Raw genomic sequence first — 24,960 nt, forward strand, 5'->3', positions numbered from 1 at the left:
ACCTCGCGAAAGTTTACACTCGCGGAAAGTCAAAGCTAACATGAGCAACCCGTATAGGTCATCAACCCAGTATGCATTGCGCCTGTAAATCAATGGTGGGCTTATCCCCGGGTCAAACTATGTGTTACAAATTGCCATTTTTAAAGAAATAAAAATTCTTTGTGACTTTTTTTTTACAACACATATTTGTATGAGACAAACAGTAAAGCGTATTTATGAGTATTATTGTACCAGGCGGGGTTCCCATAAGGTTATCAACTCTAGGAAACCTATGCTAACACCTTTTCATTACAGCTTTACTGGCAAGTTCAAAGTTGTTTGTAAAAAAAAAAAATGATAAGAAGTTTTAGCAACAGTTTCAAACGGCAAGTTTGGATTAAATTAAAAAGTTTTAAATTTATCTTTTGTAACAGTGACACGCGAAGACATTTGCAGTGGTTAGCACGTCCACCTCGCAATAAGAAGGTCCCTGGTTGGACGTTCTTCCTGTGTCTTCGTGGGATTCCTTCAGCTTGAAGGAATGAAGAAAGTGAAGAGTTGTGCATTTCTATGTAATGTGAGAATGAAAGTAATATGGTTGTATGTCTCTGGATAAGTGGTATCGATAACTAAATTAATAAATGAACGGTTAAAGAAAGTTTGACTCATTGCATCAGCAGGCAGATGTCTGTAAAACCGCCAATGGAAATAGCACTGAAGTATAAAAGTAAACAGACCAAGTCAGTAAAAATATGATTTCATTCATATTATATACAAAATACAATACAATTTATGTACTAAAATGTACACACTCATAATTCATTAAGCCTGGCCAGTGTTTACATTCAATAAAAACAAAATTCACACTGATTTTTAGAGGAGGAAAGGAGAAATGAACTTGCTTACAGAAACGTAAACATACAGTACATAATCCTCTGTATTTACAAAAAGAGCAAAAGAGGCTCTGGAGTTGAAAGGAAAGCGGCCTGGATTCTCAGTCGGGAATCAGTGAGGGGCACAAACATGCCGGTGATTTAAGAGTGAGAAATAGCTTATTTGGCATAGAGGAAACAGGAAAAAGCACATAAAGTATACAGTCAATTGCTAACAAGCACTAGTGATCACAAAGTACACAGTTTCTATGAAAACAATCGAGTTCTGTGTCTTTTTTTTTTAAATTCTTTTCTCTGTTGCTCGTGTCGCGAGTCACAGTCTTTGGGTCACGTTAAAAACAAGAAAAAGCATTTCTTTTTAGTGAGTGAGAACTCGATTTGACTTCTAGAGAAGCGACGCAAGAATTTCAGACAATCCGTTGGGAGGGAAGGTCAGAGCCAAAGCAAAGATGGAGGCTCATTTAGTGAACACTGTTAACAGGACTGTACAGCTCCCTTACAAAAATACACGGGAATCTCATTCTCTAGATCCTTTAAAAAATATCGTCCGTGTCTATCATACAAGGTTTATTAAGACTTCTACAGTAAAGCAGGAGGAAAAACTACTGCTCTGCTCTCATACAAACGCTAAAACGGATACAAATAAATTATTAGTGACACAAGGATTATCCTTTATGCTTATTTATCTTGCTTAAATTCCAGGTGAAGCAGGTGACTTGGTGTTGATTCAGTCATGGCTCTAAGGTTGCAGAGAAACCCCCACCTCCCCCAAAATCTGTCTCCATGCCAAAAAGACACCACACAAGATGATGTTTGCTCATGGTGTCTGGGGGAGAAAACAAGCACCAGTCCTTCTTTTAGAGTCTTTCGGAGATGTGGTTTCTTCTCAGATCAGCTTGGTCGAGTCTCTTTTGCTGATGAGAACTTCCAGCAGCCGCAGCTTGGCTTTAACGTGTTTGTATTCGTTGTATTCCGCAGCTAACGGGGAGCGGTCCTCCTTCTGCACGTTCCTGCGGGAAGCCGACACGGGTGGAATAACATTAGGGAACAGGAGAATGTTCGGCCGTGGAAAACCCGTGATGTGATTATCATCCCGCCGCTGCAGCGCGATCCAGTGAATTCACTTTACCTCCCATTTTGTCTCAAGAACTGGTCCTCGAACTCTTTTAGATTCTTGCGGATTCTCTTCTTCTCCTCCCTGGTCTCTTGGAGTTGCTCCACCAACTCTTGCCTTAGAAAGAGAAACCATGTATGACTTCACAGTGGAATACTCTCGCCCTAGCCACTTTTCCAACATAAATATACATTACAACATGTGTTTATACTTGGCAAAACCAAAGAAGATGTATCGAAATAGATTGTGCTTTTTTTTTTAATGAAAATTTGCATCTCTTCTTGCTTACATGGTGGCGGAGTGAAGGTTTGACAGCCGCATGTCAATGGTATTCTTGGAGGGAGACAGCTCGTCCACGGGCGAAATGAACCCGTCTCCTTCCTCATCCATGTGCTCCAGGAAGCCTAGCATGCTGAAGTCGGACCGGACCGTCATGGTGAACTGTGTCTTTGAGTCCCCGTCGTCCTCCGAGCCGTCCTCTTCCTCCTGCGAGGAGGAAGGAAGGAATCGGTCAAATAAGAGGCGAACTCGGGCGGGGGGGGGGTGGGGGTCCCTGCGAAGCATCATGCAGCGTCAGTAATCGTCTCAGCCCAGTGCACCTCCGGGTTCCTCGTTCGTGATTCAAGGCAGAAATCATTAGTAGTTCCAGTCCGAGTTAATGAATGCAATCAAACTAGAAGATCCACCGAGAGCTCAGCTAGAAATCCAAAACCATCACTCTGTTAGAAAACACTTCGGTGGCAGACATGTTTGCCGGGGTTTCTCACTGATGATTACTAGTCCCGTGTCGACGAAAACATTCGGTCTGAGAGACAATGCCATTCAAACAGATGGTGAAACTGACTTTATATAATAGCAATTATATCAATTGAAATAAAATAGTTCCCCTGGGTTCGATTACAATCTAAATTTGGCTCTGTGATTGACAGGCAATCGGTCCAGGGTGAACCCCACCTCTTGTCCAGTGACAGCCGGGACAACCCTGAGTGCAGGATAAGCGGTTTAAAAAGTAACAAAATGAATGTGAGAATATTATAGTCATTTGTGTTCATACCAGAACTTCAGACTTGCTTTGTTTTGTAGGACATGATCACATGTCGGTATTCTTCCCATGTATTTAAAGTCAGTCCCGGAGCTTTGCCAGATAACTTTGAATGAACGACACTGTAAATCAGACCAAACTAACCTAATGCATCTTTTTTTTTCCCATCAATACATCCTTTTCACTCATACATTTGAACACAACCATTCAAATTGACAGCAATTCAAAGGTCAGATCCAGGCAGCTACGGATCAACATTGCTACGGGTCTCCTACAGAAGCCGGGGGCAGAAAAACAAAACAAGCAGCTGCCAAATCAACAGGCAGTAATCAAACTCAGTATAGGCTCGAATGGTAGTAGATGGGGGATGGGGAAGTGGAGGTGGGGAGGTGGGGATTGCTGATTATCGAAGCTGCAGCAGCTCTTCACCTTGATGTCATCGAAGAAGAGCGCTGTTTCGCCCTCAATAATGGGCTGAAGGAGGGGACCTCTGCGCTTGCTGGAGGGAGAGCCCTGTGTGACGGTTAAGAAGCAATGGTTAATCAGGCGGAGACTCACGCCGGCGGGGTCACGAGAGAATCCCTACTCTTCATCAGAATCCCACGCCTGTGGGGTTGATCTGAACTCCTGTGCAATGGAGCTACATTTTAAGCGATATTTTCCTGTATTTCTCAATTCATTTTTGGCAATGAATGGGCCCTTTATTTCGGGAAATAATTCAGACAGAACTGTCTGGGAGTCACGTGACCTTTCCTCGATAATGAAAAGGCTGCGCTGAGCCAACAATTTGAAAGGAATGGTCAACAAACGGGGTCCCATTTTGCATTATAGGGATTAGATTATAATGGATTATATAATGATATACAGTGTGTCCATAACGCAAATGATATCTTATATAATAATGCATCATTAATTATTAAATATTTGAGTACAAGATGTGAGACAGTAGCATTGAGCGAAGCTTAATCTTAATTGTAGAAAAATACAGAAAATTAATATTAAAGAGCTAAATTTTGATGGTAGAAATACAGAAAATGATTAGAGATTTTAACTGTAAAAAACATTTTTAGGGATCAGTCATAATATTAAATTTAATATTTAGGTTTCCTTTATTCGATTAAAATCGAATGATGTCATCCTGTAGAGTTGAGAATTTACAGCTACCGCCCATGCCATCTATTCCTTCAGGACTGTGCATGTGGCCACCTGAAGCCTCCAGACACACCTATGAGCCAAAGCCCCCACGTGTATTGGGGGCGGCAGACATTTTGTGCCGAGCTTCGTCGCGCGTCTGTCAGGGACAAGGGTTGATGCCGTGAAGCTGCGGGAGGGAAAACGAGGCAGGAAGAAGTGCTAACTTACAATGACAGGGATGGTGGAGGCTCGGCACAGGATCTGCTTGACCAGCCGGTATCGGTCGTACAGTGGCTTCATGACCTGCCGCTCACTCTTGGTAACCTGAGGCGGAATCCAAACAAAGACCTCGTTAGCCCCAGTTGTTTGTAACCTTCTTCTTCAACCCGCTAATCACCAAGGCTTGTTCTCTGGATCAGAAGTGCATTAACCAGCAGCCACGAGGGCGCGGAGCGTAAGGGAACGAGGTGACACCGGGATCAGACACGTTCCCTCACACGAGACAACAATGGCGGGGATTAGAGCATTTCATTTCATATTACAGTTGCATTGCAGTGGAATTTCAATTTAACTTCCGATTAAGCTTTTTGTGATTTAAAAATGTTTTATTTCACAGATCAGGATAGAAAAGCGATTCATAAAGCCTCCTGTTGAGTGCACACACATACACACACATACACACACACGCACCCACATACTGGCTTGAGAAATTATTCACCCTTGACTAGCAATCTGGGTCACAATCTAGTGGGAAACAAGACATTCAATGTTTGCACCCCAAACGGCAGGCAAGAGATCGGATGGAAGGTGTTGGGGTGGGGGTGGGGCTTGACGTTTCAGTATTTGTGAACGACTTTAGAACGGGATGGTTCGGCGGTGGGGGGGGGGGGACTTACAGGTCGGCCGTGTATGCTCTCGTAGTAGAGGAGCGATTTCTGCAGGGCCACTTTCTCCGCCGCGATCTGCTCTCGTGTCATATCCTGCGGGCACGTGACAGGAAGTGAGTCGACAAAATGTCAGACGTGACCCGAATTCACGTCTTGTTTTCGTCCTTCCGCTATTGCAAATTAAATCCCTGCTGCCGACAGACATGCACATTCAAACATCTCGGTATATCGAGCCATCCCTGCACGACGTTACGAGCGGTCTTACCTTGATGTCCTCCGGCCGGTTCACCTCCTCCCTTTTCTCCTGCAGCTTCTTCAGGATTGTCTCCAGGGTGCTCTCCACGGGCGGCTTGGGCACCTTCTCCTGCTGAGGTTTCTTCTCCAGCTGAGAGCCAAAGCTTTTCGGTAGCGTGTTGCTGCGTTGACGGGTCAGCGGCGGCAGGTCCTCTTCGGACTTTATCAGCTTGTGTTCTGATGAGAGTGCGGGGAAGGTGCAGGGATAAGTATACATAAGCGTACACACAATACAAATATACACACATAAAAGCTTTGTTTTTCCATTTTCTGTGCAAAATTCATCAGGCTCTGTAGAGGTGCTTGCCAAGCGGTCACTTTGTGACCCTACCTTTAAGCTCTTTTCGTAGCTTGGCCAATTCTGTTACCCATTTTAGCACTTCTGGATTTGCAGCTTTATCACTGTGCGACGGCTGCGTGGGAAAACAGAGAAAGGACAAATAATAATTCATCGTCAATTGGCGACACAATCAAAACTCATCATCCTTTATTTGATCAGGATTCGCTCATGAGGAGGAGGCCATCGACGACCTACCCTGTACTTCCGCTCGTCCTCAAACTTCTCCTCGAATCTGTGGATCTTCTTCTTCAACAGATGAATCCTCTTTGTGAGTTGAGCGGATGTCAACTCCTCTTTCTCGTCGTCGCAGGAGCCTAGAGACGAGCTCCTCCTGCGACTGGAGAGAAACGTTAGGGTTAGCGCGTTTGTCAACGCGTGTCAACTGCATCTCGCCGTTCGACCGCCGCGTGTTTACCTGACAAACGAGTGTGCGTTGGGCGGCGACGGGGGCACTTCGGTGTCGTCCAGGTACTGCTGGCACTGTCCGTAGGCGTAAAAGCGAGGGGACAGCATGGGGTCGCTGTCCTCTTCGAGAAGCTGCCGGATCAGGCGTCCTCCTGCGTGGGGGGAGAGCCGTGCCTCCTCGCGGTCCATGCTCTCCCTCTGCAGCAGTGGGAATGCTGGCACCGGTTCTGCAGGAAACAAACACAACCCCCCTTTCTGTTAATACGATGATGTCAAAAATGACTTTTAATAATAATAACAATACGTCATAGCCATATTACGAAAGCTGATTCTACCATCTCGGTCTAAAATAATTAGACAAATGATATTAGAATAATCCAGGTGTATTATGATATTTACGGGAGTTTTATTTAATAAAAAGCTCTGTCGTCCCCCCCCCGATTTCTGGTTTTTGAGGAGGTTGCATCACTGGTGAAAAGCACACAAGGAAGTACAACGCTATCCTTGTTTTCCAAGAACAGGCCCGCAAATCTTATCCTACAGACACAGGAGGGCTGTTTCTTTCCCCCCGGGGACGTCTTATGTCTCCACTGTGAAAGTCACTCGATGTGATTAAGCTCTTCTCCCCCTAAACCGTTACGAAGAAAAGAAAAACTTCCACCGGGATTCGGCAGACACAGATGTTCCTATGAAACACACCCTAAAGTCGCTCTCTCCGGTCACTGTCTCCACTCCTGCAACAATTATGTCTGGTTAAAAAAAAAAAAAAGAGCCGAGCAGATACCCTGACAATCCCCCGGCTATTAATAATGCCTGGTTCTCTGTGGGATAATGTCAGGGCACGACCCCTGTTTAGCGATAGGGTGATGAGTTTGTGTTTTAGTTTCCACTCTGCACGGCGAGTGTCTGTCAAAACATGTACGCATGACAGAAAGGGTGGAGCGAGGAACGCGGCCGTGTTGAAGGAGGTTCACTGTTTGGTTAAGGAGAGTAAACTGTTCTCAGGCTTAAAAGTCCGAGAGTTTTGATAATGCAGACTTCATGGAAAAAGGGAAGACCTAGATCATCAGATGTCAGGCGACCCTAGAAAATGTACAGAGTCGCCGCCGCACCGGGGGGAAGAAATGGAGGGCGTGAAAACAGCCGGCCGAGGGACACCAACAGTCAGGGAAAACATTGAAGGTGTCAGTCTGCACCCAGGGAAAATATGCATGCCAGTCCCAAACTGCACATGCTTATTTTTCTTAGCTCGTGTGAGTTAGGTTGCTACGAGGCATCTTAGCTCAGATTCCAGCTCTGGAAACCCTGGGGGTTCCTCCTTTGCTCCTAGGTACGTGCAGTTTGTCAAGTAGCCACTCCGACGAGTCGGGGCTCGTTCACAGCGGCTGGCGAAACCCTAAATCACGCCGAAACGTCTTCCGAGGTCTATTATCGAGCTCGAGAGTGTAGCGCGGCCCGGCCAGTGAGGCTCTGTGGCATTTGAGATTAATCCTTTTAAATCAACTGCTCGTTGATGCTTCAGGATTAACTAGCCTAATGAAACAAAAACATGCCAGTTTGCCATTTCTCTAAAGGTTGTCCAGTGTGATGCTTGGCCACAATGTTCTAGACCATTCAAGCATGTTGCCATGCAGAGGAAAAGGTCAGTCAGACAGCCTGTCTCCTTTTCAGATGTGTTATTTTGGCGAAGCGAGTCAGCGCAGACGGTGATAATGCACTTACCGTCGTAACAACTTGAATAGAAAATGCTTTTGAAATCAAGGAAAGGAGAGTTTAAGAAGGGAGGAGGATCTATGGGAAGAACAAGAAAATAGAAAATTATAATGCACGCTGTGCATCACTGTCTCCTTGTATCCGCATGGGTTTCCACTGATGCTGGCAGACAGTCGAGGACAGAGCGGCAGGAAATATCAGGTCACCATGACAGGCACTGGCACAGAGTGTACTGGGACAAAGGTCTCACAATGCAGCCAGTTTGTACAGTATTATTCCTCGTGTACAGTACGCATCCCATAACAACGCCATTATAGTAATTTATAGGTTGGCCGAGTCAATTTGGACATTTAAGCCAGGACATAAATCCCTCTTTGGCTCTGCTCTGAGGAGAAAAAACAGGCTCGGCAAACAGAGGAAAAGTTCACAATCCTTTTTTTTTTTTTTTTTTACACAATTGATCCTGTGGCCCCGCTCGCTCTTGTGCTTCAAAGGGCCGGATGGATCTGATCACCATCTTGGGCACCTCAGGGGACCGGCGCGTGTGCGATGTTCCTGTCTGGGTCAATCGCACAGGCTTCCTGTGGTGGGAACTCAACCGTCGATTCGCATGCATTCAGGACAGAATGTGCTGGACAGAGGCTTAAGAGGAGGCGAAACATAACCGAGCCCGTAAAGAACAGCTGCGGCCGCCACAGCCTCGCGACACCGACTGCACACTAATCGCTGACTCAAATATAAAATCTGGACAATTTCAGGCTCAGTATTTTTGTGACTGAACGCTGCACAGGAAATCAACCAACAACTGTCTCCAGCCCTGCTGTTTTCCCTGTTCCAGGCATGACCACCAGAGAGCTCCACAAACACACTCCTGAGCTAATGCTCCAAACATGTGGCAGTGGAAGTTGATAGCTTTGTTATACAGAGCGGAGCAAATATGATTGATGATATGATTTGGAAGAGGAAGCTGAAGCATGTGCTGCAACATGTCCTTTGGATTTTTTTTTTCCCCCTTAATTTAGGAGCGAACCTATCAGGTACCATTCCAGCGTGCAGTTCAGTGACTGTTTTGATGGGACCCGAAATCCTCCGCCCAGTCCTGCTCTGTCGTCCAGCCCTTCAAAAACAATCACAAAGTCTCAGGCCGCTGCGATTGTGCGCGGTTTCCTCTCTACACAAACGCCAACACAGCGTGGACAAACACGTTAATAACAAATTCCAAACAAGCTTGACAACACAGGGAAGGTGGGGGAGTTGGAATGATGCAACGCCCGTGCCAAATTCTGCAAAGTCTGCATGAGACATCAATAATTCTACCAGGCAGATTTGACTTAAAAGGTCATTTTAATAAGATTACGATTCACCAAATGGTCAACATTCATGGAATATTGACCTGGAGCTCTCCATAAAGTCAAATACAACCTAACCTTTTAAAATGTATATCAACCGGAATTGACTGACAAGGCATCCGAGCCGCGGGTGAGGTTTCTACAGCCAGTTATCTCTTTCACTTTAATGATTAATTCTGGGATGGGAATTACAGCAGCGGTTTGTCTGGAAACAGTTCCCTTGCATAATCGGAAGGAGTAACGCATGGTTTTTGGGGGTAAAACAAGCCATTTAAAACTCTTTCACAACAGCAAGGAGACACACTTAGTTTAGATTTACATTCCTTTTGATGCTGTGATAAGAAATTTGAAAACAAATAAAGGTTAAAGTGGAGCAACTACAGGCAGTGCTATGTTCTGTGCAGCGAAGTAAAAAAAAAAAAAACCCTCCTGGCAGGGTTTGTCCTCCAGATATAGGTGGCTAGAGAACTTAAGAGGATCTTTTACAATTAAATCCAGCAGCAGAGGCAGAAGGGGCTGCATAAGGAGGAGGAAGAGGCAGCAGAAGGTGTGCAGCTGCTACCCAGACAACCATGTGCGGGGCTCAGTGGGAGGACAGTGAGTGGGTTGTCCTCCCTGGGTGAATGTGGTTTTGAAAAAGGTGGGTCAGCAAATATCAAAATCCAGAGTCAAGCAATGCAAGAAATAAACCATAAGCACAACAACAGCTAGAAGAAGGGTCTGGCCTCACCTCCCCAGTTGTTGTCCTCGGTCAGAGCTGTCAGGTCCAGCCGGGGAACGTCCTCGCAGCCGCTCTTCTCGCAGTCCGGATCCGAGCCTCTCACCTCTCCCCCGCCGACCCTCCCCATGTCACAAGTGACGGGCGACTCCTGGATCTTCATCCTTATTGTCTGCACAACCATGAGAGAAAGGCAAAAGGCTCTCAAAGACAACAGCCAGCCTGTGAACACACTCTTTAAGTTGAGCCACACACTCCCTCAGCCTGGCCCTGCCCCAGCAGAGGGGGCTGCTCCCAGCCTGCCATTGGCTGCATCGGCTGGCCAAAACATCCGCCCATCTGCCTTTGGCTGAGAGTGTGAGGGTTGGAACAGCATGGCTCCACCCACTGGAATCCCTCCTGTCTCCCTCTCTTGTTTTTTTTTTTTTCTCTCTCTCTCTCTCTCTTCTCTCAACTGTTGCCCTCCTTGCTTTCTCTCCCGCCAGCCGTGCACTTATTTCCCACCCCAGCACCGCCCTAGACTTGTTTGTTTCACAGCAGCCAAAGCAGAAGGGGGGGAGTGGGGGGGGGGGGGGGGGGGGGGGGGATCAGGGCATTGGGAGGGAAGGAGGGAGCGAGGGAGGGAGGAAGACGTGAACAAAAAAAAAAAAAGGCAGCCAGCACACGTAGGCTGACTGGGTGTTTTTTTTTTTTTTTCTCTTCTTTTCTAATCCGTCTATATGTAGGCAAACATTCGTGTGCAGAAGAGGAACTATGTGCAAATTTCCTCCTCCATCACTTCCTCTTAATTCTCCTCTTTTCACTGATAAGACTCCCCCCTCCACTTCTCCGCATAACCTAATCTATGTTATGACATTTTTTTTTTTGTAGATTGTGAATAATAAGGGAAAATGACACAGTCCGAAGGTTGGGTATATTTAGAATGCGATCATGGATCACTAACTTCTGAGCCCACAGGGTCCCATTTCCTCTGTCTGGCCGTGGGACCAACCTTATTTTAGGAAACCCAGATAAAGACAGCTACATGTCCTTCCCGGACCCCAGAGATGCTCATGAATCCAGTCACCACACTGTTTATTTAGTGTATAATATTGAGTTGTTTTCATTGGCGGTTTTTAATAGGAGATTTTTGCACAATAGCTTAAGTCTCAGATGTAATTGCGTGTTCTTTCGCTGAATGAAATTGGAATCAACAAAGTGGCATTAGTGCCCGGAGAACAGCCAGGGGCCATGGCGGGAAATTCCCCCCTAAGTGGCCCTTACGGTCAGCGATTACAGTCAAGACTTCCTCAGTTGGTACAAGCTGCATGGCAAGCAGCAGCACACACACACACACACACACACACACACACACACACACACGCACACGCACATACTTTCCTATTAACACCATTCACCAACAAGTCATAGACACACATAGCAACATTAAAATAAAAGAGTGAATGTTAAAATATGAGAAGATGGCAAAGACCTAGTATGGAGTTTTGAGCCAATTGTAACACATCAATGTCACCATTAATTAACGGCGATTTTGCTACGTTAATACATTTAAATGTATACAAAATAGAAATAATTCCCTTTTTTTTTAAATCATTGAATTATCATTTTAAGATTTCAAGTTTCATCATTGACGGTAATAATAGTTTAGTGATACACAGGTGTAAAAACGATTCTGCCTCCAGTAATACTTGACGTGACCGAGTGTGACAGTAAGTCAGTTCTCAAAGTAACACAACCCTGAAACCAAATCATTCAGCAAGGTTTGGTAATTAGAGAATATATGGGGCAATGGTTTTAATAATAGCCAGCATGGGAGCCATATTCTCACGTGAGCTCATAAACCAGCAACTGTTGTGTCTGCATGGTAACGTGATTTGAAGAAATACTTCTGGATCGTATTTAAAGAACAGTTACTCAGCAACCACGATGAATTTAAACGAGACAAAGGACAGCTCACCGATGACAACCCCCAACAAAACCTAAAAACCAGATGTTAAAATACAGATCAGGGGTGAATGGCATGAGACCTCTTGCCGGAAAAGAAAATAAAAATTAAGCATTTTATAAACTAAATTAAAATTATGATTATATATTTTCAATATAATAGTTGTGCTTGCATTTTATTTTGTGTTAATTTCAGGACATGAATGGATGTGGATGGATTACATGGTGTTGAGGAACCTTTTTGGCAGGTTCAGGGACGCCTTTTCATCCCCAAAACTTAGTACCAAATATCAGTTTTGAACTGAAACAACCCTTTTGATTATTTTGAGTTATGGGCAAATCCTTCTTTGTATGTGTAGCGAAATTATTATTTTGTTCAACATTAATATTTGTAATTAAATTATTTTTGTCTGGTTAAAGCATAGCCATAAATTGCATTGTAAATAAATGTTACTCTTATTTGGCCTGCAACTCGGGTAAGGTTTTTTAAGTTTGGCCCCTTTTGTTATTGAGTTCGACACCCGACATACTGTCTCGCGATGAATAAACGGTGATATAAAGAAAAAAAACATTTAGGCAATCAAGGGCTGTGAAAAGTCTCCTGATTCAAAAAATAAACTGCATAATATTTCTGCACATTTCTTGGAATGAATCAAGAACGATGGGAACTGAATGCAAATTTAAAAACAGTAATAAGATACTAGCTAATGGGAAAAATGTCAGTCTGTTCTCTAAACCGCCGATCCAAGACAAACATTTTAGCAGTGTAATTCGCAGCGAGCCTCTGATTTATTCCTCTGCCTCTCCACAAGAACGACGGCGCTCTGTTTACCATCTTGTTAAGCGTTGATAGCAATCGTGCAATTAACATATGGACTCATTAGGCGTCTGCTCGGTCACTGAAGGGAACGTTATGCAATGCTATTTCTCCGAGGTAAGATGTAACGGGAGGTTGCCTTGACAACACCCCATCTCGTACGCCATATTCGTATGAAACTGTATACTTATTCAAGCAGAAAGCCGCTCTCCTGCAGCTATGTCCTTTTCATGTGTTTCATTTTTTTTAATTGGATTGAAAATCAGTCAACCCTATAAAACCTGCAACAGAATCACCCTGGCTTCGTTGTGGCGGAACAAGATGCTCCGAGGAAAATCATCCCCGGATTAACATGGGCACAGATGTTGCTGTAGTCATGCTCCGTGCACGCGGGCAGGCACGCTCGCACACACAATGTTTTCCTAGAACATCAGGCTACTGTGTTCACACACCAACACACTTAGAGCATGGTTACGTCATCATGGTCCAGCTGGTGCAACGGTAGGGTGGAGCAAGATGGTCCTATGTGGTTTGGTAAGTGTGTGTGTGTGTGTGTGTGTGTGTGTGTGTGTGTGTGCGCATGCTTGGATGTTTATATTTCTCAAACCAAACCCTCAAGAGTGAGGGCATACTAGAATATTGATTCTAGGCAAAACAGATTTTTCAAGTCAGTTTGGTGTGATAACATTTTTCAGTATTCTTCAATATTAATATTTTCAAGCAACAGGGAATCGCCAATAGTGCCACATATTTTTGTAATGGCCGATACAAAGCAAAGGCATGGAAAACAGTTGATCACTGCGGTTTCCTTCCTACCTTTAACAATGGCAAATATTCCCAGTGAGGCCTGTTGCTCGAAAAACCTATAAAAGAGGCTTCAGTAAAAATAGTGCTGTTATTTGTGTGGATGCATGTTTGACGATTGTTTGGATTAGAAAGCAAGTCATATTTCAAAGGGAATTCCTGTTTTGCACAGGGTTTAGAGCAACTGGGTTAAAGAAAACATTCTGAAATGAATGTATAAATAATTACAGAAATATATATGAGTGTGTTTGTTGTGTTTTTATTGATGTGCAAATACATAAAAAATATGCCCCTTCAATGAAAAAGTGATTTTGAACTCTTTGTTAAACCCCCCAAACTCAGATTAGTGATAGTCTAACCCAAACCCCTTACCAGTTCACACACACAAACACACACACACACACACACACACACACACACACACACACACACACACTAATGCAATTTCTGGAGAAGCTGGCTGCTTCTGCTTGTCCACAGGCAACACACACACACACAAACAGCAAGTTTTTCATCATCGAGTAAAACACGTCATCTGCTGCTGCACAGTAATGTTTACTGTCAGCATTTTATGTCAAGGAGGTTTCACCTCTCGCGATCCATTTCCTTATTCTGCAGGCACAATCTGTTCTGACAGGATTCATGACTGTTATCAGTCTACTGGGACTGAGACAAATGAATACTGACTGCGGCCTCACACACACACACACACACACACACACACACACACACACACACACACACACACACACACGCGCGCTTCACCAAATATTGGCAGACTGAAAATCAAGCTCCTGGTTTTCGGTGTATTTCAAACAATTACCCATTATTTTCATTATCATTTTAAAACATGCTGATGTTGTACACATAGCAGGATTGCTCTTGTCGAAGAATGAAATGTCATAGCAAAAAAAAAAAAAAAAAAAGTCATAATCCCGGAGTCCAAGGTGACTTTCCAAATTCAAACAGCAAGCTGAAAAGTTATTTTTGCATCCATTTGGTTGATGCATAAAAATACGGGCTTTGTGATATCAACCGACGTGTGTTCAATGTGACAAGAAGCCTAAGCATAAATAAGGGACTGTTTGCGGAAAACCATTTTTTTTTCTCCTCTCCCGAGGCGACCATATTTTTCTTTTTTTTTTTTGCCAATTTAGTTTTTTCATTCAATGGAATGGGAGTGCCGGGTTTTAAAACCATGACACAAGCACTGGCAATAATGACTCTGGCTGACGGCTTAGAGTTGCATAAATTTTACAACATTGAATAAATCACTCTCATTTTCACGTTCAGTCACAGGGGAGCGGTGGGTCAAATAACACAACGACCAATGAGAACCCATGAAAGCCCCTGCCAAAATAATCCATGTGTTTTCGAAGAAAAGAACTTTTAACCCACTATATTTTTTTATCCTCTATGGATACGGTTGGGTTGAGAAATGAACTGCATCGAACTGAACACAGACGAGTGATTCAGCCTGTATTTTTTACAGAGGGAAAGACCCGGCGCTTTTATTTCGATATTCTACATTATTCTTCCAATCACAGCAAGTAAAGTATCTCAGATGACAAAGGACGGTAACCCCCAAATGGTCAGAGCTTGGGCCAAAGAGTTAGTCAGAGGAGCTCATGGTATTTTCAATGAGGGAAAAAAAAGTACCCAAAACACAAAGCAACACTTATCTGACTTATCATTGAGATTGGTGACAGAAGATGAAATCAGCAAACTGAAAGGATTACTATAAGTTGGTGAGACTCATCTCAGGAGGAAGACAATACAGACTTGATGGCATTACCGGTGGTTTTATATATGTTTTGTGTGTGTCATACAATGGGAGGCTACTCCCCGGCTCCATTCCGGCGCCCGGCTGGCCCCAGATGGCAACCCGGTGCGCCGGTGGCTGAGCGGCAACCTGAGCTGCAACCAAAAACCCATCTGGGCCATCTCGAAAACAAGATTCCACCATGTTGCTGCAGAGCCACATCGCCGTGTGGTCCAGATTTAAACCGGATAGCAGCAGGGCTATTCACACCTACAGTGGTACTACGATCCGAAATAAAGGATGTTTTAAAATATCTGACTAAAACATTACTGTATCAGCATGAAAGTAATATGTGGTCGAACCCAACTGTAAATAGCCTCGTCCCATTGTCTTTATGTCAGTGTGATCTAAAATTGTCTCTGTTGTAGAACAATAAACCGAGAAGATGCAACAAAGATGCATTTGTCAGTAACCAAAACGATACTTATTCCTGTTACTTCAAAATATTGAGCCTGTGTATTCTCTTTTTTTTCCTGATTAAAAGGCCAATTACGACACATTATCATGTACTCAGTACTCAACAAAGCAGGCACAAAAAGGTAATGAGGATCGGAATAAACATCTGCGACAGCTTTCAATTCAGAGACGCTCAAAGGAGAGAAACCGAACTTCAGCCTACCTGCAGGACAGGAGGAGGGCAGTCTTTTCTCAGAGTGTCATTTCTGTGAAAAAAATAAAGACATAAGAATACAAATAGAGAATCCATAGTAAGTTTACAGAAGACCGTGCAACTGTTGCACGGTCATTGTCCATCATACCCTCCAGGTCTTACGAGTTGCCAGAAACCAGTCATCTCTCCACTACAACCTAAAATGGGTCAGATATTTTGGTAGATCTTACCCATTCTTCGAAATCTCCATGTGGCCAACTCCAGGCCTCGGGTTCGTTCCTGACCCGCTGCTAACCTGATGGAACTGGAGAACACAAAGAGCTCGTCATTGATCTGACCAGTAGAAGCATTATCTAACCTATCTAATGGTTCCCTTTAGAGTTAGCATTAAGTAACTGCTCCCAAAGATTTGTTCAGTTTTAGTTTTGAGTGTAAAAGTATTAATACACTGGCAACAGTATGCAGTGCATAAATATTCATTAGTGCGGAATGTAAGTCGTGTAAAACAAACAAAAATGTACGACATTGACCAATGGATCCTACAAGCTTTAAAGTGAAATAACTAAAATAATACCCATTTCCTTCAATAACAGCAGGAGTTATGAAATAATACCAATGGGAAGCATTGAAATAGGAAATCTAAAAAAAAAAAACACTGTATTTTTCGGATTATACGTCGCTCCGGAGTATAAGTCTCACTGGACAAAAATGCATAGTAAAGAACGAAAAAAAACATATACAAGTTGCACTGGGGTATAAGTCCCATTTTTGGGGGAAATTTATTTCATAAAATCCAACACCAGAATAGACATTTCATCTTGAAAGGCAATTTAAAATAACAATAGAATAGAGAACAACAGGCTGAATAAGTATAGCCTATATGACGCATAAACAACAAACTGAGAATGTGCCTTGTAGGCTCTGTTAACTTAACATATTACGGTACGAGTCATTCAAATAACTATAGCATATAGCACATGCTACAACCAAACAATCTGTGTCACTCTTAATCACTAAATCCAACAAAATATTCTTCTTTGGGGTCACTTCTGAACAACTCCACCAACTCCAAAGGTAGAAAACACGCCGTTTCCTCTTCTACCAGTACGTGGCTTACGTCAGACTCATCGTCAGTCGCAGTTCCAATTATTCCAGCCGTTCTGGATCCCGACAGGATGGCGTCCTTGCCCTGATAGAGGCGATTGCGCTGTATGATGCAGTAACACCAGGAAGGTCCTCCCGCAAAGTCATTTATATTCATCTCCTTGGCAACTACATGGGTGTGAAGACGCAACTGTACTGTTGACAAGCCTCTCCCGGCAGCACGTTGTTCAAGCACCAATGTGTGAACTCGTTCCTCTAGCCGTGGCCAGCTAGCTTTTAGCCCGCAATTAGCCTTTTTTAGTTTTCTTCATTTCAGTAAGAGTATCTTCCGCTTTTCACCAGTCCCTCACAGGTTTCTCACTAACTTCAAATTTTCTTTCTGCTGCTCGTTTGCAGTTTTCAGCTGCATATTTCACTGCTTTTGGCCTGTAACCTGCAGAACATGATTATCTTTTCGGTGCCATTTTTGTTCAACCCTTCTCAGTTGTTTTTATAAGTTCATTTTATAAGATCATTATAAGTAATCATAGGTACAGAAGTAGCAGGTAGCATCTTTTTTCTTTTTTTCACAACGCACTTCTGCCACGACCCGCCCCCGCTGCATTTTGATTGGTTAGCGTATGTGTGTGTGTGTGTGTGTGCGCGCGTGTGTGAGGATTGCTGATATAAAGACACACACGCAGACACAGACAGACACACATCAGAGCAAGAGAGCACAATAATTTCACACATAAGTCGCTCCAGGATATAAGTCGCACCCCCGGCCAAACTATGAAAAAAACTGCGACTTATAGTCCAAAAAATACGGTAATAGTGTGCGCGAATTGTCATCGAAAAGATTTTTTATGGAAATAGAGTTAAATACATATCAAGATTTTCCCATTGGTCAAGTTGACCGGGGTATAAATATTCAAATATTCCCTTTAGAAAGGCATTAGCCAGATGAATGGTTGTCCCTTTTCGATAAATTCATATAAATTGTTCAAATATTATGAAAGTGGAAGTCAATAAAATAAAATTATTAAAATGATTATTTTATTAAAATAAAATTTATTTCTATCAATAAAATAAAATAAAAAAATAATAAAAAAAATCTGGCTAATCAATTCGGCCTTAACCTTCACACAGTAAACCCACGGAATCAAACGAGCGTTTCGTTGTATGAAAAATATAATTCTCGATGACTTAATGGTATAACACAAAAGGATGATTTAATTAGTGGGAAATATCTCAGCCAAAGTCCTGTATTATTGTTTACTGCATTAATTAGCTCCAGAGATGCTACACCGAAGTCTTTGCGAGCCTCTAATTACCCTCGAGGGGTTTAAACATAACAAGCCCCACACTGATGGAGACGGTTGACACTGCCAGAAATGCTGACCCTCTGGAACATTGAAACTTGTTTCTCTGCCACTCCGTGTCACACTTGCTTCGCCAAACCGGCTGTTGCCAGCTCCTAACGAAGATCGCACATATTAAATGCGCGCCAAGCAGTTGTGGGCAGTAACTCAGCAGAGCTATTGCAATTAACAGTCATTTCCTGAGTGTCTACGCTTTGCTTTTACTGTGCTGGATGCCCTTTTGATAATAATTGGGTGTAAAAATGGAGGATGTGTATTTCATACCTCATTAAATTTTCCCTAAAATGGAACATTACAAAATACCGCCTCGCTGAAAACACCTTTTGTCCCCTAATTGCTATTTCACTATCAATTATTATGGGATGCATAAGGTCTGAATTGCACTGTAGGTTCTTGAAAATATACAACGAAGGTGCGGTTTTATGACTTTCCTAGGATTCCTTTAATACATTAATACTTAACTAATGCTTGCATTCAGTCTCCCCGGCAACAGCAGAGACTTTCAGCTTGTGACTTTGTCCAATTCTGGGGTCAAGGTGTTATGTTGCTCCTGTACTGTTATGCAACACACTGGCACGGCAATGCCAGGGGAAATCAAAGAGCGTTGCCGGACGGGATTCTTTCTCGAGTGTATACACCCAAGAAATCTATTTTCAACCGTCAGCTAGCCATCCATCTGGACATTAGATTGGAACATGTTAATTTACAAGCTAAAATTCAGTTGTAGTCCAAATTGTTTATCGGACACTGAAGTCCTAGATTGGATCATGTTGCAGGAACGACTGGCCTCAGTCCTTTACCTCGATGTGACTTTGACTGTTTTTATACGCTCGCTGTGCTGGAATACTGTAAACATCTCTTAATCTTTACTAGCAAGTCTGGGGTTGATTTCTTGTTCCCTCTTCATCCAACACCTATCGGTATACTGCCAGGCATCACACAGATAAGCCTTCTTTTCAAAGATAAGCCTTTTTTAAGGACATTTTGCATATCTGCGTGTGTATCTACATAAATACACAAACATATTTATATAATTTTATTTCTCACTTAGTTTTAAATAGTCTAGTACTTACATTGTTCAATTGATTATGTATATTTAACATATGATAATATTAGAGCCGTTTTCAGAAAAATAAAGACAAAATTTCACCAGAATAAAATCTTAATGTTTATGAGTAAATATCTGTGGATACATGAGTAGGAAATGTGAGATGGGCGTCCATTATGTTTGCGGAGGATCTTGTTTTCACAAATAAGAAAGTGCGTCCTCATTTAACCTGTCAACATCACATTTCAGGAAAAAAAACAGCTTAAAAGACAACAAAGAGGAATAAAGCTGTACCTCCTAATTCATTTCACAAAGATGATTGTGGTTTTTTTTTTTTCCGTCAAAATACTGCGCCTTGATAACTTGATTCTCTGTTTTCTTCCCTCAATGGGGTTCTGATATTATGTCATAATAATATCTGACATATCTGACAATAATATCTGGCAGAACCTAGTTTGGTACACAAGCTGATAAACCCAGTAATTTAACAATCCAAACTGTGATGCTTCAGAAAATGAATTTATCAGTACTTTACTGTGTTTGAATGCTTTCTGCTGCCGCTACTCAGCCGTGCGACCAGAATGTCCAGGAGACCACAAGGCAGCTACGCCGCTTCCCATCCTCTCCACTCTCACTGCTGAATACATTTACCAATTCATTCTAACTGCAGCTGACATTTATGTGCAAAGTGGGGGAGACAAGAGCTGCACTGAATGTTTCAACGGTCTTTCTGCATCGTGAGCCCGTTTGGGGAGAATATCTGAGGAAAGGCTAATGCAATATGGTGCATAAGTCAAAATAGCCCACGTGTTGTTGAAAAAGAAATTCCACAAAGCTTCTACTGGAAACCAAGGACTGAAGAAGAACGTCAGGATGAAAGGAAACAATAACTAAGCAACGAAGAAAACACGCGAACAAACTCCTATAGAGACGATGACTCACTGTGTGGGCGCCCTGCTGGAGCACGAGCTGCGCCAGCGTAGGGTTGTGTTTCCACTTCCTGGGTGTTGGTGTTCGCTCTGAGTTGCCGCTCTGGCCTCCCAGGGAGTCCCGGCTGTAGCTGCTCAAGCTGCTTGCGCCGCTCGATGGTATGTTCTCCTTGTTGGTGTCTGCTCCGCTGGACAGGCTGCTGTTCCCAAAAACAGAGTGAGGGAACCAGACATCAGCCTATCATCTTTGTTCCTCTTACACTTTTGGGCAGCTTGATGTTAAGCAAAACACTTTAGGATGGCAAATCCCGCACTAATCCTCCCTTCTCACTTTCCTGCACCTTTTCGCCAAGCTGATGCAACATTTAGTTTGAGCGCTTATTCTATTTATTGTCTCTCAGGAGTCATGCCCTTCATGCCATTTCCCATCTTTGGATTAATGCACACCTGTAATCCACGTGTCAGGGATCTTTCAGACTCCACCAGGTGTCTACCAACAGGGATTAGCATCTTACCGCAGCGGCTTCGATTGTTATGACTGTACGATGCCTGGATGCCTCAGAGGCTCCTGTGTAGGAAGGAACACCATACATACTCCTAGTGTTACCACAACACCAGATGTAAACAGGGTTACCAGTGGTAACACTTTGTTAATAAATGGCATCTTATATAATATCATTTGTAAAATAAATGTTATGAACTACATCAGTTTAAAATTCAGATAACTGTATTTCACACCATCTAGTTTTAAGTGTATTCATTGTAAATGTAATTGCCTTTTTAAGACGCCAATGCAAAATTTGAATTCCACGTGCAAACCTTCTGTACAATTTGCGGTTGAGTTCAACATAACATTTGCTTATACTATTAGCATCCTCACATCTGTCTTTCCCTTACTGGGATATAGTGACCTTTCTTGTTTGTCTTAAGTCAGCGTCCCCCAAGGGGATTACTTGTACTTCAGCTGAGTCTCTTTTAATTTTCATTGAGCAACAATGATTGTTTTGGGTATTGCTTGCTGAATCTCTCATTGCGACATTTTTCTAGAAAACCAACCAGCTAGAATGACGCCTTTATATCTCTAAATTTATTAAGCTAATTTATTAAGTTGGGTTCACCCTGTTACAGGGTTTATAACATTGTTCAGTGGGTAAAAAAGAACGTGGGACTTCTGTTTTTTTTCGAGCAAGGACCTGGATGATTTCTTCTGTAAAAGACACAAATATATATTACAATAAATATAAATAAAATCTGAGAATATGTACATTAAAATAATATAAATAGTAATAATAATAATAATAATAATAATAATAATAATAATGCAATATTATTATTGTGATCCTATAATATGCTAGTATTATTTGAAGATTATTATTACGATTACTACTGATAATAATTACCACTAATAATAACAATAAAAACCTGGAGGCAAAATCTGAAATTAATGGTGTTGGTGCCCTAAACACGAGGCTGACATCAGACCCACTACCTGCTTCTCTCTTTGTGTCTCAAGCCCTCCTCCTCTTCCTCCTCCCGCCGCTGATCTCTGTAGTGTCGACGTCTCTGTCTTGCAGTTCGTGTCACTCTTGGCGATGTCTGACACGAGGTCAGCTCAGAGTCATCCGAAATTTGATCTCCAAAAGGGTTGGTGTTGAAAAGGTGTTGTTCCACTGCTGAATGTATTGTCCTGTCCAGGATACTGTATGGAAAAGGGGAGATATTTAAAATAACTGTCGTGTGAACAGATTAATCCCCAGTTTTTAAATTTTTTTTTTAACATTTTAAAAGACATAGGCATACGTACTTTACCACATCTGGTCGGTTGAGGACGGGGGAAAGGTGGTTACTGAAAGACAAGTGAAAAAGTGAGTTAATGTAACAAACAGGTGGTCACAACGGGTCACTGAGTGACGCTTTGGACCGTCCCACCACGCCATCCCAGCCTCTGGTGGTTCCCGGCCGAAGGTGATCATAGTGCTGAGCGACGCACAGAGAATGTAAATATTTGCCTCGGTATGTAAATATCAGTAATACATGGCATCAGTTAGATATGTTTTTAAACTAATTTCTGAATGCTACAGTGAATTTCACTCCTTCAAACAGGACTGAAATGTAAAGGTCTTTGAAAGTCAGTTTGATGTTGCCCAGTTTACATCTAGGCTCTTGGGATTGATTGATGTGTGATGAAAGTCTACTAACAGATAAATAATCAGCCTTCCAGAGTGTGCCAAGTTCAGATCTTTGCTGACTTAATAATGTCCGTCTCAATCATTCATTCGACAATGAAATAAAAAGAAGCTGATTAAGTTGATCTGTTAAAGGGGGGGGGGGGGCATTGAAGTTAGGGTGAAATTTACACTTGTTATATCGTCTCCATCAATGTATATGAGGGTGACGCGCGCAAAAATCTTCCATAAACAGCGGTGTTTACAGTCATAGCATAGCTTAGCAGAGGCCCTGCGCACTGCACCGATAAAGAGGGTGAGATAACGGAGTGAGCGCGGCGTTACGAAGGTGACCATAATGATTTTGACATTATCAAAACTGTAAGCAAACACAGTGACTAAGAGCAGATGATCGTGCACACCGGATATCTCACAAATTATTATCCGATACCTGGGAAAATTAAGAAAAAAGGAAGACAGAGGAGCTGAAGTTGCCTTGAATATTTTGGATTGTCTCCGGGGCACAGTTGGAAAAACATCAGCCCGTTCGCTAATAATAGAACTGACACTTAATATAACAGGTTAGAGCAACAGAAAATGGTTTAATGGCTTACTAGTATTGACTTAACCTTACACCTAAAAGGTCTTAAAATGTCAAAAGGGAAGATTTAGAGCGTGAAATACAGCAGAGGTTTATGCGCGCACCTTTCGAGGACCGTTTTCCATAATGCGATCAATTATACAGCCGGTACATGAGCAGGGGGGAAAAATTAAGATGCCGGAAGAAATAATTATAGGGCATCTCCCTGCTAACAGCTTCCCCTGCTCTGAAGTATGTTGCAATAGCTACTAATACTGCGATGAAATGAATAATTAAACATTTTGGTCTTGTGATCCTTATAAAACTGAGTATAGATTTCAAGTCACTTTTTATTGTTTATGGCGTTTCACCGGGGGATTTTTTTTTTTTTTAAGCCTCATGTGGTCCATCCATATTTCACAAGTGAAATAGTTAAATATTTTCTAAATCTTGAATCATCCTCTCATTTACATAGAAGTCCTATCTATCACACATATGAAACACATTCAATTAAGACCCTCATATGTCAACATATCCGGCTCAATAAATTTGATTTTAGGTGTTTGGGGTGTGTTTGGAAGTTTTTTTTTTGGTAATTTCTACCTTAAAGTATTCCTGTGTTTTGTCATTCCACTTTATAGTATGAACTCCTCTGGTTTTTTTTTTTTTTTTTTTTGGTCAGTGACACCCTGAGATACGGTGACTTTGTTTTGGAATAAACATTTTATACAAGTTGGTTCGTGATGACAAATCAGCTCACTAATACGTCTCCCCATGTGCCACATTTAGACCGTTGATTTAATTCACAGCTGAGCATGTCTGTTGTAAGAAGTGTCAAATGTAAAATATCTGGTAATAAAATATCTTACGGGAGTAATCATGGTTCCAAATAGCTCCATTGGGTGGTGCATGTAGTTAGTCGCTTAAGGAAATGACATTGCCATCGGAAAAAAGCTCTTTTCCACCACCTTCGTGTCAGCTAAATGCAATGGTGTGCAACCACTCTGGTATGAAACAGGTTTGTTTCCTGGCATGTAAAGGTGACAGTCTGAGCAGCTAAAGGAAAACTAGGCCTGAAGGCACTGTGTACATGTGTGTGTGTGTGTGTGTGTGGGGGGGGCGCATTAGAAAAACACCACAAATATTTTTGACAGAATGTCAAACACACTCACACAGGCCCAAAACAATACAGTAATGGTAAATAACCAAAACCAAGTGGTTGATCAAGTTAATTTCCATATAATGTCTTTGATGGCTCAAGATATACAATAATAACTTGTTCCATTTCTTTTATCACTATTTAATAAATACGATCTGAGGCAAACTTGTGATGACAATGACCTGGGGACACAAAAGGGAGTTTTTCAAGAACATCAGTCTTTGGTTACATTGCATTGCGAAGGTAAATATTGTGAGAGCAAATATGAACTTCGGTGGACGTTTATGTGTTACAGAAAGATAACGATCTGTTCCTCTTTCACTTGTCTTCACCGAGCGATTGGGTATGCAGAAGATGTTTTTTAATTTTTTTTTTTAGAATTTTTTGAGAGCAGCCTCCTGAGAGGGTTAGTTTCTAAGTCTCATCACGAAGCTGGTGCTCAATTCAACTAGTGCGGTATTCTTGATTTTAGGAGCAAGACCTTTCCAATGTCATATGTGGAAAGAATTCCATGCAAGAAACCACTGTATAATCTGTAGCCTATGGCCACACCAGAAATTTGTTTACTGTGAGAAAGATGTTGGGACAAATGTCTTTCTGTTCATTCATTTTCCATATTCCTTATCTCACACAGGCTGGAGCAAAATCCCAGAAGACGGTGGGCGAGACGGAAGGTTAAAACTGGTCAAGTTGCCAATTATTCGTGGGCCCAAATGAAGAGACACAACCGATCACTCTGTCAAATGCGG

At 42.4% G+C, this 24,960-nt stretch overlaps 1 protein-coding gene across 6 annotated transcripts in view; it reads right to left on the reverse strand.

Moving 5' to 3' along the window:
* Positions 1-720: 720 nt before the first annotated feature.
* fam13a (family with sequence similarity 13 member A) overlaps positions 721-24,960 on the reverse strand; it is a 51,003-nt gene continuing 26,763 nt past the window's right edge. For 2 of the 6 annotated variants that reach the window (XM_086157321.1, XM_086157324.1), the window contains 17 exons: positions 22,112-22,153; positions 21,797-22,006; positions 20,321-20,507; positions 16,096-16,169; positions 15,875-15,917; positions 9,881-10,040; positions 7,811-7,879; positions 6,099-6,315; positions 5,879-6,020; positions 5,675-5,756; positions 5,315-5,520; positions 5,059-5,142; positions 4,391-4,486; positions 3,458-3,541; positions 2,276-2,472; positions 2,002-2,103; positions 721-1,882 (listed from right to left, as the gene is read on the reverse strand). In XM_086157321.1, the coding sequence (XP_086013447.1) occupies positions 1,759-1,882; positions 2,002-2,103; positions 2,276-2,472; positions 3,458-3,541; positions 4,391-4,486; positions 5,059-5,142; positions 5,315-5,520; positions 5,675-5,756; positions 5,879-6,020; positions 6,099-6,315; positions 7,811-7,879; positions 9,881-10,040; positions 15,875-15,917; positions 16,096-16,169; positions 20,321-20,507; positions 21,797-22,006; positions 22,112-22,153 (2,119 nt within the window). In that variant the 3' untranslated portion in view covers positions 721-1,758. The remainder of the gene's footprint in view (positions 1,883-2,001; positions 2,104-2,275; positions 2,473-3,457; positions 3,542-4,390; positions 4,487-5,058; positions 5,143-5,314; positions 5,521-5,674; positions 5,757-5,878; positions 6,021-6,098; positions 6,316-7,810; positions 7,880-9,880; positions 10,041-15,874; positions 15,918-16,095; positions 16,170-20,320; positions 20,508-21,796; positions 22,007-22,111; positions 22,154-24,960) is intronic. The other 4 variants (XM_086157322.1, XM_086157325.1, XM_086157323.1 and 1 more) reach the window with 4 other exon arrangements.

This window comes from Fistularia commersonii, chromosome 12 (assembly GCF_037954325.1).
Source record: "Fistularia commersonii isolate RoL2024-O1a breed Wild chromosome 12, RoL_Fcom_v1.0, whole genome shotgun sequence".
NCBI classification, from domain to species: Eukaryota; Metazoa; Chordata; class Actinopteri; order Syngnathiformes; family Fistulariidae; genus Fistularia; species Fistularia commersonii.